A 16685-nucleotide genomic window follows, 5' to 3' on the forward strand; every position below is an offset into this window, starting at 1 on the left:
CCTGTCAACTCTTAAGACATTTTTCGACACGCCAGAGACCGGAGGATGCTCTGCCCCCCCCACTTATTCGCACCTCCCGTCGCTGCCCCGTCTCCAGCGGCGGGAGGGCCGAGGCGGGGGAAGCCGGGGGTCCGCTGACCGGTTGGAGCCTCCCGCCGCCCCCCCCCGGCCCTCCCGCCGCCGGCGACGCCGCTCGCCCAGTGCCCATGTGCGGGCGGGCGGCCGGGACATGCTCACTGGGCGAGCGCCGCGCCGCGGCTCCCGCACATGCTCAGTGGCCGCGGAGGGCACCGTCGGAGGTAGGGACTCGCTCCGCCATCGCGACGTGGCCCGCCGCCTGGCCGCCACCGGCCTTATCGCGACGGGAGGGGGGGAGGGCGGGGCGTCCGGCGGTGAGCGGCGGCGCGGGCCGTGGCGGTGGCGGGGCTGCGTGAGGGGGGGCCCGTCCCCCCGCCTCGGTGGGGCGGGAAGGGCCGCGGAGGGGCCGGGCCCGGCCGCGGAGGCCGTTCCGCCGGGAGGCCCCGTCAGCACCTCGGCCAGCGGCGGGGGCGGCGGGGAGCGGGGCCTGAGGGGAGCGGGGCCTGAGGGGAGCGGGGCCTGAGGGGAGCCCCGCCTGAGGGGAGCCCCGCCTGAGGGGAGCCCCGCCTGAGGGGAGCCCCGCGCGGGCCCTCCGCCCGCCCGCCCTCCCCCGGGGCGCCGGCAGCGCCGAGGCCGCTCCCTCCCCGGGGCCGGGGCGAGGCCTCGGGCCGGGCCGGGGAGCCGAGGAGGGCCGGCGAGGGGAAGGGGGCGGCGGGGCAGCTTGGTGACCGCTCCCGGCCGGGGAGGGCAGCGGCTCCCGAAGGGGGAGGACTGAAACCTCCAGGTGCCTCCCGGAGGTGGGGGGAGGCAGAGACGGGCGGCCACTGCTCCTTAAAAAGAATTTCAAAAATTGAATAAAATACAAGTAGAAAATGCAGCTGGTGCTGAGGCATGTGCGAGGTTCCCGCCGGCCCGAGGAAATGCCTGGGAATTATCCGAGGGATGGGGAACAAATGGAAAATGCCTGGGGTGTCGTGCGGCTGTGCCCCGGGGCAGGTGGGGCCGTCTCTGCCTGAACACGGGCTCAGCTCCTGGCCTTTGGGGTACGCGCTTCCGCCCGCAAGAAGTTAAAATATTAAACAGAACACGATGTAATAAAGCTCAGTGTTGAGGGCTGTGTTTAGTCATCTTTGCCAGGCCCTTTCAGTGCTGGCTCCACAGCAAGAATACTTCCTGCGAGATGGTAATTTCTGTTTAAATTCTGTACATAAAATGAAATTTGCAACCCTTTCTTATAACTAACATCTAAATGATTGCTGTCTGATCTGTGCAGGGTCATAGAGGACTTGCAGTTCTTGCTAGATGACAGGTTGGTCTCATTTAACCATATTTAATGCAGTTGATACATGACCTTTTTGGTGAGGAATTCTGTTTCCAGTTTTCTGAGGATTTTGAGTTAGGCAGCCTTTTATTTCTTCAACACACTGGAGCAAACCTGCACTTAAATCTGTCCGTCACTGACAGTCCCTTCACTCTGGGAAGCTTCTTGACTCTCAGAAAATTGTCAAAGTTGGTTCCATATCAGAGGTACACATCAACAGATGCTGTCTCTCAAGGCAATTAAGATCAAACTTTAAAAAAAAAAAAACCCAAAACATTTGTTTACTCTTTGAACGTATGTGTTCCCATTTGCCATATCTAGCCTTACTAACATAAACCTCTTTCTTTTCTTTTGCCTGTGACCAAAGGTTCCTCTTCAAGATGAAGTTCTTACTAGCTGTTTTCTTTTTCATCTCATTCTCCTTATGGGTTGAAGAGGTCTGTTCCAAAGAGAAGTCTTCAAAGAAAGGAAAGGGGAAAAAGAAGCAATATCTATGTCCATCGTATGTTCCTTCTTTTATGCTTTTGTATGACGGCAATGCTGCCGTATTTTTAACAGTGGAAATTACATGGCAATTGAAATAGAAGGTGAAGGTTCTGCTGAAAGAATGTGTTTTGGGGCGGGAATGGGAGGAAGAGGGTTTGACCAGCATCATAGCTAAGTTCTATCAGTGAATGTGTTTCTTCTGTAGCAGGTCCTGTGTTTTAATCACAAGAAAAATCGAAGCCATAATAAATTGTTTCTTTCTTTGTGGCAGATTCCAAGCCAGTGCCTTGCTATTTATGGGGACACAGTAATGTAGTCCCATAGTGTTATGCTGTTGCAGGTGTACTCAGAAAAGCAAGGAGGGTGCAGAACTGTTGTACTGAAATTCAGTTTCTGGTCAGCTTAGTTCTGTAAGAGAAGGCTTGTCCTGCACATATTCTTACTGCACGTTGACTAGACCTTAGGTCTGCAGCATCTTGCATCAATGATTTACAGTACTGTGACTTTTATGGAGGTGGATTGACTGTTGCTATAAAGCATGCCCTTATGGAGTAATCTCTTTGTGAAAATACAGAAATTAAAATATGAGATTGCTCAGATGAATAGAGAACGTATTCAGGAGACCTGTATTACTTGATGTTAAAAATACTTCCTCTTTCTAATACCTACCACATTTCAGATGAGGATCCATAGGACAATGCAAAAGTTTTATTTGTGAGTGCCTTTTTTGTCATTTTCTTGGCCAGCCTTGCTCATCTTTTTAGTGTTATGGTGTAAATACCTGAGGAAAAGATTGATGGAATACAATACATTGCCAATAATCATAGAAAAGCACTATGCCTGAAATGATAAAATTGTTTAGACAAATTTAAAACACATTTATTCTTTGACCATAAAATAAGAAGACTGGAAGATGAGACTGGCTGTTTAACATTAATAGACTTTTTCCACAGGAAAAAAAACCAGTAGAATAACCAGACAGAAGCAATGTTTGAATAACACTTTTAAAAGTTCCCACGCTTTTTAAATATTGTCACTGATGTTTCTTTGCAATCCAAAATTTGTAGAAAGTTTCTACATACGGTGAGTGTTTTTATTCTTTTTTTTATATCAAACCTAGAAAATGAGATGTATTTTTGGATTTGAATACATTAAGATACAAGTCTCAAATGTGATCATAACTCATCTGAAATGACCCCTACCTATTTTATCCCCTTTGAATCCTTAAGCTGAGCTCTGAATGGAGCTTTTGGCCTGAGCTACCATGAGGATTTGTAGCAAGGAGAGAAATGTGATAGTCCCCAAGACAGGCGTCAGCACGGAAGTCCTTGGAAAGTGAGTTACACTGCTGGGAACGGAATCCAGATATTCCATGGCCTTGTCAAAGCAGCCAGCATTTCCCCCTATTCTTGACTTGGTCTTAATTAGAATTCCAAACATTGATGTCATTTTATCTTGATAAGCGGCTGTATTTTTTTGTTGTTTCTCTTAAGAACAGTATTTCTTGGTACCCTGTTCTTTTTCATACCAGTTGACATTACAACCATTAAATATGATGTAATTCATCACCAACATACTTGAAAAGCATTGAATAAATGCTGTAATTTTCAAAGTGATACTTTTATGTTCCAGCCAGTTGAAGCTTTCTGTGAAAATGCTAGCTGAATCCAGTATTTGTCTGACGTATCACATGCACAGTATTGCTAGCTAGAATTAACTGCCGTAGCAATATGCCCTGTTGGATTTTCTGAATGATGAACAAGTTGTCTATATCTTACTTGGCTGAAGTTCACAGCTTGAGAGATAACCACTCAATAGCGAGGTTGCAGGACTGCTGTTTTTGTGGCTGACATCTAGGACACCTCTTATGTGAATGAGCAGTGAAAGTCACTTCTGTCTTGTAGAGAAATTATCTAATGCTCTCCTAACTCAGGCTAGTGATGGCAAACTTTCAATCATTGGCATTTTTAAAATAATCTTTACAAAACTTCTTGACTTGGTGACACTCTGCATTATAAAAAAGGCTGCCTACTCTTAATATTTTTTTTCCAGTGGAAAGAAAAAAAAAAAAAAAAAGAATCTTTCCTCAGAAACAAACCAAAACACAATGCAGTGGAGTGGGAATTAAGTAACACCATAAGGGCTGACCAAAAATAGCCTCAAAGGAAGTGGTTGAATGAAAAATTTGCTAGTAAAGCACAAAAGAAATATTTTAGAAGACTGCATCGTATCTTTTTTAAAGAAAATAAATAGGATCTTGAAACTTTTATAAAATTGAATGGTAGAGATTCCCAATGAAAACATACATTTATAAATTAAAATCTTAATCTGCCTTTAATTTGCAGAAGTTACTGGTGCAATAAAATGTAAAGCTTAATTGCAAAAAAATATTGCCTTTTGTTTTCTTATAACAGTTGAAAAGCTAAATTTTGCCTCCCTGAGAACAGAAAAACATCCTGGTAATTCCATAAGGAACAGTCTTCTCTGTACGAACTTTATAATGGAATTCAAATGTATGCAAAGAATTTTTCAGGAAAGATTTATGCTGAATCTGATGTTACTGCTTGAGTTCCTTAGTCTGATGTTAAGAAATGGATGTTTGTAAGACTGATTTGGCACTTTAGCATGAATTTGCTCATATGGAAACCAAGCATACTTGAGCTTTTCCTTTTATGGGTCTCCAGAATACAAGCCTTTTGCCAAATGTGCCCCTCTGGCATGAAATGAACTACTATTAGAATAAGCTGAAAACAAGCTGATTAGAAACCCCATAAAAAGTTCATTATTGTCTCATAAACAGATACTTGCTTCCTTTAATTAGGAAAATTCTATTTTGTATCTTAGAGCAAAACCTCTTACTTGTGATTATTCATAACGCTGTACCACTCAGTGCATTGTGTGATAGTGGCTTGACTGGCCATCTTATTTTCATTTAGTTCTGAAACTATTTTTCCCGACTTTTTTATCGAGGGGTTTCATGAAGCTGATGCTTAATCACTTGGTTCTTGTTTTGATTTAATGCTTGCTCAGAACAGATGTAAGAGTTCACGTTTTACATTTAGATCATTTTCCTTCTTACCTCAGGCTTTCCAAATGAAACATAGAGTAATTATACTTGTGTCTGATTCCTGAATGTTTGTTGATTAACAAAGAAATTGATATATTAGTCTTAAAATCCTATAATAGGAAGTACTGCAGCATAAATCTCAGAAGCTGGCTTCCACGGATGCATAGTACCATAAAATATAAAGCTTTAACAAAACTGTTGCCTTTTGTCTCCATGGAAAATACTAAAAAAAACCCCTAAACCAGGTCCACCTCTTCAAGAAATAGATTAAGAATTTTGTGGATTATAGTTTTCTGTTTACAAAGCATATTTTGGAATTCACTATGCTGAATACAGAAGATTATTTTGATATAGCTACGGATGGATTTAGTCGCTTAATCTCCTTGTTGATTGTAGACTATCCATCAGCTGTATTACTTCTTAATAACTTCTTCATAATTCCTCGTAATATCGGTTTCTGGTATACATGCTGGACACATAGCTGTGACTTTTTCTAAGATCACTGCTGAAAAATGTTTTTCCTTTTGTTACATCATAATAAATACTTCAGTTATTTTATGATGTGTGAGCTGCTGCTATTATCCCCACAGTCCTTAGTAGCCCAGAGGGTCTCTACTCAAAACTACTTGCAATATCTCTAGACAAATGAACTTATAAGGAGAGGGAAGTTTGCTTATGACAGTGTTACAGAAGGCATAGAAATGTAAGAGTGTCAAATAGCACTGATGGAAGGGGTGATACAGTTTGTGGGAGAAGATGGAAAGAAGTTGAAAGAAAAGCCTGAATTTGTTTGTGGAGACAGTTACATCTCACAGTCATTCTGAAAATAAGTACCTTGCAGAGCCCAGGACTGGTTCCTATAAAAATTCTTTTACCCCATAGTAACAGCAGTTGGCCAATGCTTTAATTATTCTGTAGCAAGTAACTCTCACGAAAAGCTGTGATCCTGGACAGAGAGGGCCACATTCCAGGAGGTTTGGGAATTTGTTTTCAGAGTGGATAAACATGCTGGGGAGTAACAGATAAAACTATATAAGCAAAACCTAAGTTCTCTTGTAAAACAGTAATTAAGCATGGTAAGTTGGTTCTCATTCAGTAATTCTCCCTCTCAGTGGGCAGCGTTTACTCCATTCTGAACACTGTAGTGATGAGACACTACAACCATGTGGTAAAGTGACAGCTCCTTGAGGTGTCCAACACTGGCAATGTTGAGTGTGAAACCAAAGCTGGACTTAGAGGTTTTTGATAGACAAGAACTGAAGAAGTGACACTGAGCTATTCACACCACCCAACTTCAGGAAGGTTGTTTACTTGACCATATTAGGAGACTGTGTTCTTTGGTCAACCTAAAACAGGAGATGAAAGATGAATTATCTCACCTGCACAATTCAGAGTTCACAGTTCAAGGTGCCCAGTCTGGGTTTCTGTTTCAAATTCTGCTATGAAGGAAACTTTCTCTTTGTTTACCACACTGGATTACCTCCACATTTAGGCACTGAAGTTACATACCTAATTTTAGGTGTTCAGCTATCTACTGCAATTGTGAGGACACATAAACAGTTATTCTGAGTTCCGTAGTTTTAATGTAATTTGAGTGATATTACTTCGCATTGGAGGCATTGTAATTATCCTCTCTTGTAATGGAGATGTCACCAGGTACAGTTTGAAAATGTAGCTATTAAGCATACTGGGGATCATAGACATGACTCAGAAGAATTATATAGTATCTCTTTAATTTCTATTAACCTGGTTTTATTCTTTCAGTTATAGCACTCAGAAAATCAAATGCCTGCAAATCAGAATACTGATTGTTTATATCAGGGAAACAGTACTTGCAATGTATGGTGAGATACTGTGTTTCCCAAAACTTATTTTTATCATTCTCAGACATATACAGCCATGTTATATGATTGTCAGTTTCCATCACATAGACTAGATACACTGTACTAAAATCTGTTGTTTCAGCATTATATAGGAAATTTGGTTGGAAATAACTGAGCAGTATGAGTTAGGATATAGAATTTTATCTGTTAGACAGGAGTCTTGGACTATGCAAAGGCAAAACTTGATGCTACAGTATACAAGCTATGAGCTCTAAGCAAACACCAGCACTAGAATAAGTATGCTGCATACTGTCTGGACTGCAGCGTAAGATGCTGTGTGAATACTTCCCTGTGACGTGCTTTTATTATTTTTTTTTTTCCTGATTGTCATGCCCTAAGTTAAAAGTATATTCATGTTCTCTTCCAAAGTGAGAGATACTTCAGCATAATGGGATCTGAAGAACTGGGATCAGGGCAGTAGATTAAATAACAGCAAAATTTTCCCTTCCCACTTTTGTAGATTATTGTTTAAATTCCTTTCTCTAATTATATTCATGTAGCACTTCCCATGATAAAGACTCCTTGTAACTTCGGTGAGCACTGAGAGACTAAATTTCATGATAACCCAAAGAGAGATAAAATGTCTTGTGACACATTTGCTTAACACAAATGTAAGGAATCTATATAAATATTAAACAAAGTGTAATATATGCTTTTTTTACCATGCTTCTCTACACCTCTTGATTTTAGTTAATGAATTATGAAAATAATTATCTGTTGACATCAATTTAAAATGTTAACTATGTTCTTCAAAGGCAGCGATAAAATGTGTACAGCTGCAGTGGAAGAGGAGATGGACACCTTACTGCATATCCTGTGAAATACAGTATTTAGAGTCACACTTTTATTCATCAGTGCTACAAGAAGTAACCTCCCAAAGACTGGAGAGTGGCCAGCCATATGCCACAGAGATGTCAGGCTGAAAAACTAACTGTACTTTGTTTTCTTTCTGGCTTTTAAGAGCACTTTGGAGAACACTTTTGAGAATACTGTTTCTTTTTTTTTTTTTTGCATAAAGAGAGAAAACATAATTTGGTTTTGGGGTTTTTATGGGCTTTTAAAAAAATTTGTTATTTAGGCAAAATTCTTGTTAAGGCAATTTCCAGCTTAACTATTACTTGGTTTTAAATTCCCTTTTTAGCAGCTGTGAGACTGCTGTTGCCTTACCCATTGGTATTCACCGTATCTTACTTAGGACTCATCAATTACTGTGAAGAATGCTGCTGCATTTCCATTTTCTAATGTTTTACAGCAGCTCTGCATGCATTCAGTGCAAGCTGAAATAAATGTATAAAATTACAATGAATGCAGCAACTGGTGGAAATCTAAGGGAAATCTTAGACTAGTTATCAGCTTTTCACAAATGTGAAAACTGTAGGCAGAATAAGAATTGGTAAGTAACTTCTCAACCGGTGTGAGTGTTATATGGGAATCAGACAGCTTCTTTTAGGAAGGGAGATCTCAGCTCAAATTCTTTTTCTCTTATGGAGTCTACACATTTGCCTATCATTAATTCATTCCAGAATGGCCAGTTAAGCAGGGGTGGGTGGTAGTGGCTTTAGGTAAAAATCTTAGTAGCATGAATAGTCCCAGTCTGTTTCTCCAAGCACATAACCCTTCCCATTCACGGTTTTGTAAGTCATTCTGCTCATCTTTCACTCTGAAAATGGCATAACCTCTTACCTCACCAAAAGCTACACATATGGTTTATTGATTTGCTGGGGCAATTTAGGCATTTTGATCAGCAAGGGTCTCTGAAGGAAATTCAGTCCTTGTGATGAAGTTTAGTCACATGAGTCCTATTCAATGATGGCAATTCAATGACAGCATGCTGTAAAAGACCATAGTGAAAATATAACTGATACTCAGCAGAACTTTTTTTCCAGTAGCTATTCCAACCACTTCATTCAAATTAAAAAATAGCAATTACTGACGCTCTGTGCTTTTTTTCCCAACTCAGACAGTGCTGTTGTATTTTACTTGGTTCTTATGTAAATGAGGATAAATGTGTGTGCATCACACTTGTATGAGTTCAAAACGCTACCCAACAACTCGTGTAAGATGTGATTGTGATATTCTTTGTCAGAAAGCAGTGCTGCCACCCATTCTTCATCCCATTACTGTCTTCCCAGTAGAATAAATCTTCTTTGCCTAGTTCATGGATGACCTTTGAACAAGCCTCAACAGATACTTGTATTAACATACTTTAGTGCAACTCAGATCTCAGAAACTACTACATTATTCCTCTCACTTGAAGAGACAAATAAACCTGTCAGCTCTATTAGGCTTTCTTTTGCTGTTTGATGCTCACTCATTTGATTTCTCAGACTTCTTTCCTCTTTTTTTTCATTGCATTTTATGAGCATCTGTATTTAATTTATGTGTCTGTGTTATCCCATGTGGTTCAGATTACTGTCATCACTATTTAATGAACTTCTTTGTATAATCCAGAAAATAAAAAAAAAGAAAAAAGGATTTAAGTTTGTTCATTAGTTGTTGTTTGGTTTTGTTCTGATATTTCTTTAATATTGGGCATATATGATTTAGAAGGAAATCCTATTGCTTGTGTTAAGAAGACCCTCCTTTTATAGATATAATTTCTGTAGGCATCTAAAGTAGATGTTTTAGATGTTAAGATGTGCAACTTGTAAGGAAACAATGCCATGAACATTTTTGTTTCAGATACAGAACAGTGTACAGTTTGCCTGCCTTTTTAATATGCCTTTTTAATAGTTAAATGAACATTCTTTTCTGTCTTGTTCCTGCTACAAAATGGAAAATAATCTTAACATTATGTTTTCCTATTGTCCAATTAGTAGTAACTGCAAAAAACCCCCATACAAAGCTGGTTTATGATATTTCTGTAGCAACCTGTTCATTGGTAAAGGTAATCACTGAAAACTGAGCACAAATGTCAAAATTACAGGAATGGAATGGAATGGAATGGAATGGAATGGAATGGAATGGAATGGAATAGAATAGAATAGAATAGAATAGAATAGAATAGAATAGAATACGATATAATAGGTCAGTTGGACCTTCAATGATCATCTAGTTCAACTGCCTGACCAATTCAGGAAATAAATGAGTTCTTTTGAATAATGATCCAATCAAAGTCAACTATAAAAACCTATAAACACAACCCTGAGAGAATTGTTTGAAGGTGATATTATCAATTATTCAAAGGGATTATGGGGGTTTTTTTAGTTATTTATAACTATTGCTATTTTATCATTCTAATATTAAATTAGCAGAGGTTTATTGTACACAGAATAAGGACATACTAATGGAAGTTAACATATGTTACTAAAACTAAAAAATTCCTTGTTTTTTTAGTGGACTATTTATCCCTGGAAAAGTTCTCATAGAACAAGTAGTTCACCTATGTGGTCATTAAATGTCACAGAGGCTTTAGTGCATTTGCAAGAGATGGGTGAGGAATTATGTACTGAAGCCACGTAATGCTGCTCCACAGGTTATTTTTGTCCTGCATGTTATAGTTTAAGCTATACTCATGGATACGCACTTTTTGGTAGCTACATCTTTGGGTAGCCTTCAGAATTCTTACTAATCCTGCTAATGACTGGCAAATTGTCTGAAATTTCAAGGAGCTGAGTGGTTATTTGCTCTCATAGCTGAGTTTAGACATACTTTTCTCCCTCATGTATAGTGTCAAGCAAATACAAGCAAATAGTTAGATATGCAGGTTTAGATTTCAGAAATATCCTAAATACAACAGGGAAATTAGAAATCTGATTATTTTGCTTCTTAAGTAAAAAATGCTCAAAGGGTATCAAGGAGACTATGATAGAATAAAATGCAGTTATGTTATCATAAATGGTTGACATGTTTTTTGATAATTGGGAACTCCTTCATAGTTTTATTTATAAACTTTTTAGCTGTAGAATGTTAACTGAGGAGATTAAATCTCATTGTGAAGGCATAGTAAATGCTGCCAAGTCAGCAGATCTTGTTCAGTTGATCCTGTTATTTCCCTTAGGGTTTGAGTTAAAAGAGTTGATTTTAAAGGTGAGGTTATTCATAAAAGCTCTGCAAGGGCTAGGGTCTGGTCTCATCTCCATTTTTCAGTCAAAGAGTGGTATCATGCAATGGTGACATTAATTAATTAGTTTCCCAGTAGTCAATAAGGAATATGCTGAACAGGAGATACTGTGACTGGACATCTTAAAATCAAGAGGTCTGATATATTCATACAACCCTTTTTGTTAAAACTGGCCAAGTCTTTTGGAGAGTTAATATTTTCCTCAGTAAATATTTGAATAATGCAGAGAGGATGTGAAGGAAACTGAAGGATGAGAAGAAAACTAGCAGTGAATTGAGATGTTATAAAGAATAACTCATAGATCTGTCAAACTGACATTGATATGGGAAAGAATAATGAATAATAGAAATTAAACTGGGTAAAGAAGGCAACAGCAGCTGATACTGATTATGGAAAACATTTAGAGGTAATAGTGTTGATGCGTATGACTTGTGCCTGTGTAGGGTGTTTGACTTGTTTTTATGATACATGGCATCTTGGTTACTAAATTATAATGACAGAAAGTCAACAGTCATCATAAAATGGATGGAAAAGTGATTACAAGAAAGGATTCAAAACTGCAAAACATCACCGAGCAGGTCCTACAGACAATATACAAATTCATTTACATGACATTATCAGCCTTCTAGGTGCTTAATGTACATGGGGTGAGGACTGATGCACACTTACTGCTTTTTATTACACTCAATTCCATGTTACTCGTGTAGCTACATTTACCTTTCACAGGTTCTTCTTTAGCGATGATTTTAATTTAACACTCAGCATAATAACAGCAAGGTAAATGGAGATGTTTAAGCTCCTCCTGCAAAACCAAAGGAGAGTCCAAGGCCTCATTTTCTGTGACAAAGCTTTCATTAGCACTTGACAATGAGATTCTGCAATGGCTCCAGCTCTGTGGAATAGCTGGTGCTGGCATGCAAGAGCAGGAGACTGCCAAAAGCCTCTGCATGGTTTGGCACCTGCAAAGTGGTTGTCAGTTTACTTATGTTCCTAATCTGACAGTCACTAAAAATAGTTCGGGTGGCTGCTTTCTACTGATGAAGAAATCATTTCCCTCTGGATATTTACATTAGGACGGAAAGGAACAATTAGCGAATCACAGTTTATTTACACAATTAAGAGTATATAGGAGAGCATTTGCGTTTGTATGGTTTCTTGAAAAATCCTGAAGCATCACAAGGAAAGGAAGAGTGTGTACTGAATGTATTTTGCTTATGAAATGTCAGTTATGGAATGACTTTAAAATTGCTTAAGTTTAAGCACACAGTTTTTTCTGCCTTAATGATAACTAATGCACCTTTTTTTTACAGCCAGCAATCAGCTGAAGACCTTGCAAGAGTACCTGTTAATTCTACCAGCAATATCTTGAATAGGTTATTGCTCAGTTATGATCCCAGGATAAGGCCTAATTTCAAAGGTTTGTCAGATATTTCAGCCTTTCTTTTAATCTTTGGAATTTAACTTCTGTTCTTTTCACACACAGAAATTCATATAGAGATAATATTCACAACCTAAATATATTTTTGTGGTTTTTAAATGGGAATTTCCCTAGATAGTGTGAGACTGCAGAAGATATTTACCTTTTTGAGCTGAAAAGAAATATGGCAGGATTATCATAATAATATGTGATACTTTATTAGTAGTAGTATTTTATAAAATATTTTTAAAAGTAGAACTAGATTTTGTAGAATAAGTTTTTAAAATGTATTTTTATTCCTAAAATTTAGTTAGATTTTAGTAGTATCTCTGCTTTACAGTATTTTAAAGCGTCAAAATTCTCTAAGACATCCTTTAAGATGACTTTATAAAATTTGGGATCAGCAGTATCACTATTTGGAAACTATGCAGTTATTAAATCCTTTAAAGATATGTTACTAATACAGTTTACACACCAGGATATCAAATAGGTAATGAATTTGAACACCTTCTCTGACTTTAAAATGTCTCCCTGGTAGTCAGATGCTCTAGGAATCTTCCATGTAGGCAAATATGATTGCCTTACATATACAGAAAACCTCTAGTAATTTATACAGCTGTAAATTACACTTACCAAGATTATTTCCCTGATGGAAAAAAGACATAGACTTTAACATTACAGACACTCGTGCAGTTTACATAAATCTGTTCTTTCATTTTAAAACTTACATTTAATTATATCTACATTGAGAGATATTTTAATATGCATATCAATAGTATGAGAAATTTGGAAATTATATTTATTGTGCTTTTGAAGAGTCCATTTTCAGATGTTCTGTTTAACTAAGTTTTATAAATGTACTAAGATCAGTTCTCAGCAAATGTCCTGCTTCTTTCTTATTCTCTGTAGAATCACAGTTATATGTTTTCAGCATTCATATGTTTGAGCTTTGTCACAAAGAATAAACATCCAGCCTCTGCTGTACCTGTTCTTCAGCATGATCAGGTTGTAATCACTAAGCTTGTTGCAGATTTCTTTATATTTTTGATAACGCTGCTAGCAGTCTGGTAAAAATCAAGATGGAAGGAAAAGGGAGGATATGTAATGTTAGCTCACGGGGAGGTGGAAGAAAAAGAACATATTCTGACAAGTGGTTTGCCTGTGTTAAAATGTTCCTCGCACATGAGTGATTTTCTTGGATGGCACTTGCTATTCAAATCTGGAAGAGATCTGGCTACTAGGAGTGTGGTGGGTGCTCTATCATATTCATCAGACATTAAATAGAGTATTATGCTTATTGTATAACCAAAAACATCACACTTAATTGGTCTGATTTAAAAAAACCCACAAACTGGTTTAATTAAAAAAGTGGAATTTTATTTTAGTGATTTTCTGGTGAACCAAGAGAATGAGTTTGAATTGTTGTCTAAAACGTACACTGAAATATTTTTTACAGACAAGCAAACTATTAGATGAAGCATTTGCTTACTCTGTCAAAATAGTCTTCATATATTCTTAATATCTCTTTTGTTGCTGAAAACAGGAAGAAACCCACTGAATTAAGTACTTGTAACAGTGTACATGAGATCAGATTCATGCATCTAGTGTACATACTGACACTCTCAACACAGAGGTGCTAAATAAAACTCGTGGACCATAATTAGTTCTCACAACTGTCAGGCCACTTCTCCATGCTTCGTGATAACTCTCCGTAAACACCAGATTAAATGACTGCCAATCAGTTCCCACAGGGTGACAGAGGGCAGATGTAGCAGCTGTCACACCATCCCTCTTCAACTACAGGAATCCTGGCTGTGTAAAAGAGCAAAAATTCCAGGCCATCTTAATATCTTCACAGCTGTTGGCTTCTAGAAATTTTTCGTGGCAAATTGGTAACCACTGTGAAATGGAGCAGCTTTCCACCTCTCCTACACCAAGGCTAGATAACTGAAAGCTGCATGTAACGAATTTTATCTGCCTGTATTCATACTTTACAGTTGTGTACTTGACTTGCACAAAGAAGTATCCTCCTACATTAAAATAAATATCTCTTCATAAATCAGTCAGGTAATTTGGGATGATAGATCATCATTATGACCTTTAAATTAAAAGTTAAAAGTGTCCACCGCTGGAAGTGTGAATTGCCTCCATCCATTACACTGTGTGCAGAAGTCATACTGGATTGTGCATTCTGTGATAACAGAAAATCATGGAATTTGGAAATTATTCAGATTTATGATTTGTGAAATGTTTTAAATTTAGTACTCTGGACTAAGGATTTTTTTTTTTTTCTGTTTTCTTATCACTAGGTTGAAAATATTTTTTGTGATTTCTGTTGGCTTTCAATGGAAATAGATTAAACCACAGCTTTTGAAAACTTTGTATATACTAACTGGAAAAGATAAAGTCGTATGACCCTATTAAAAAATTTCACATTTTGATACCAATATAAGGATCTTTAAATGAAGGATAATGTACCTTTACTGGATTGTGCAGTTCACTAGAAATCTTTTTTTTTTTAAAGGAATTCCAGTTGATGTTGCAGTCAACATCTTCATTAACAGCTTTGGGTCAATTCAAGAGACAACTATGGTAAGACTGAAATGAAATTAATATATAGCACATGTGGAGATTTTCTTATTAAATTTCAGGCTGAGGATTACAAACTATAAAGTAGACATTATTGTTATGATTGTAGACACTGAGAATTGAGGTAATGGGGTTAGTGATAGACTGACTGTTGCTTTAGGCCATAAACCTATTAACCTATTTCACTCTATATTTGTCCATGGATTGTTATAGCTTTCAGAATCTGATGTACATGAGAGGAAATCCATGGTTTCTAAGACGTAAGAAATACAATTATTTCCATAAGTTATTAAGTTCAGGGGAAGAACACATTTGGTAGTATGAATTAAGTAATCTTCCTGTGAGTTAATGTGTAGGTTTCTTGGTGTATTACTAAAGAAAATACTAGGGCTGTATATGTGAGAAAAAGAACATACATGCATAAGGCTGAGGCATACGGGTTCTCTATTTTATGTAGATCTGAGGATAGCAGTAAATAATGGAGAAATAAAGGAGTAGACCATCAATGATCATATTCTCACTCATGTTTATTTACTATGTGAGAGAGATAAACTGAGGAGTGAAGTTTTTAAGAGTATGTTTCCAGTTGAATCAGAAAATTTCAACATGTCAATAACAGCACCAAATAATCGTCATTACAATTTTGATTTTTTTTTTGTTTCCTTAGCAAATAAAATCTATTTCAAAATGAGAAGTAATTTCAGCAAAGCCTTTTCCACTGCTTTGGGACTTGAAGATCTTTTTTGCAATGGTATTTCCAATAAATACAGTCAATAGTATTGTCAAAAGTTTAATTTAATTGCTGAAGATGTTCTGACCAATCTGGTTCTTCTTTTGTGTAAAAAGGAGGGGAGTACACCGAGTCTTGCCAGTATAGGGGAAGCCACAGTAAGGATATGCACTTAGAGTGGGAGTTCTGAGCTCATTAGAAGTAATTGGTGATCTGCTACATGGAAAACATTGAGGCAGTTCCCAAAATCAGGCTGCTTTTTTAATACTGTGACCAAAGCAGCATTATTGCCCATAATGAAGAATAAACCATAATATGACTAATAAATAATAAACCACCTTTTGTTGTCAGTGGCAGTACCCACTTAAAATTCAGAACCAGCTTACACAATACCCTAATGACATTTCAGTAGGATAGCAGAGCCACTCAAAGTTAAACATATGTGATGACTGAAATGGCTTTTGAACAGCTTGGCCAGAAATTTCTGTTTCTTTAACTAGGAGTGAATAAAGATTTAGATTTGATTGCAAATGATAGTAAGTCAACTAATGGCATTAGTGGGAAGTGATATTAAAACAAAGAATGTAAATATGCTGAAGATACCCTGAGATTTATTTCTGAAAACAAAAAGGGGACTGAAGTTTAAAGAGGGTCAGAGAGGAGGAGCAGGAAAGAGGGAGTGAGATAAGTGTCCAAGATGGCAGGTATATTAGACCAGATGGCCCTTTCAAGTTTCTGATATTTATTGCGTGCTTTAAAATGTGACTTTTACAGAGGTTTTTTTACAGTTCACCCAGATCCAAATAGTAACAAAAGATGAATGTAAGGGGTGTGCTTCCTTCTCCCAAATTAAGTATGCTCTCTACAACAATATATGTATGCCTGGCTCTGAATTCCTGATATGGTCACTCACAAAGTTACTAGGATGTTCTGTAAGATAAGTCATTCTCTGTAATTCAGTACTTCAGACACCATTCTTACTTTAATTTATGCTTTTATTTAGATTTCTACATCCAGCCAATCACCATGATAGCTAAGCATGTTTATGTGA

General features: G+C 37.9%; 1 protein-coding gene across 3 annotated transcripts in view; it reads left to right on the plus strand.

Annotated features, from left to right (window-relative positions):
• The first annotated feature begins 209 nt into the window (after positions 1–209).
• The window catches only part of GLRB (glycine receptor beta), a 52527-nt gene continuing 36051 nt past the window's right edge, over positions 210–16685 (plus strand). For 2 of the 3 annotated variants that reach the window (XM_074905667.1, XM_074905668.1), the window contains exons 1-4: positions 210–299; positions 1767–1901; positions 12209–12315; positions 14840–14907. In XM_074905667.1, the coding sequence (XP_074761768.1) occupies positions 268–299; positions 1767–1901; positions 12209–12315; positions 14840–14907 (342 nt within the window). In that variant the 5' untranslated portion in view covers positions 210–267. Of the gene's footprint in view, positions 300–1764; positions 1902–12208; positions 12316–14839; positions 14908–16685 lie in introns of those variants that run through there. The other variant, XM_074905669.1, reaches the window with a different exon arrangement.

Source organism: Athene noctua, chromosome 4, assembly GCF_965140245.1.
Source record: "Athene noctua chromosome 4, bAthNoc1.hap1.1, whole genome shotgun sequence".
Lineage (NCBI taxonomy): Eukaryota > Metazoa > Chordata > Aves > Strigiformes > Strigidae > Athene > Athene noctua.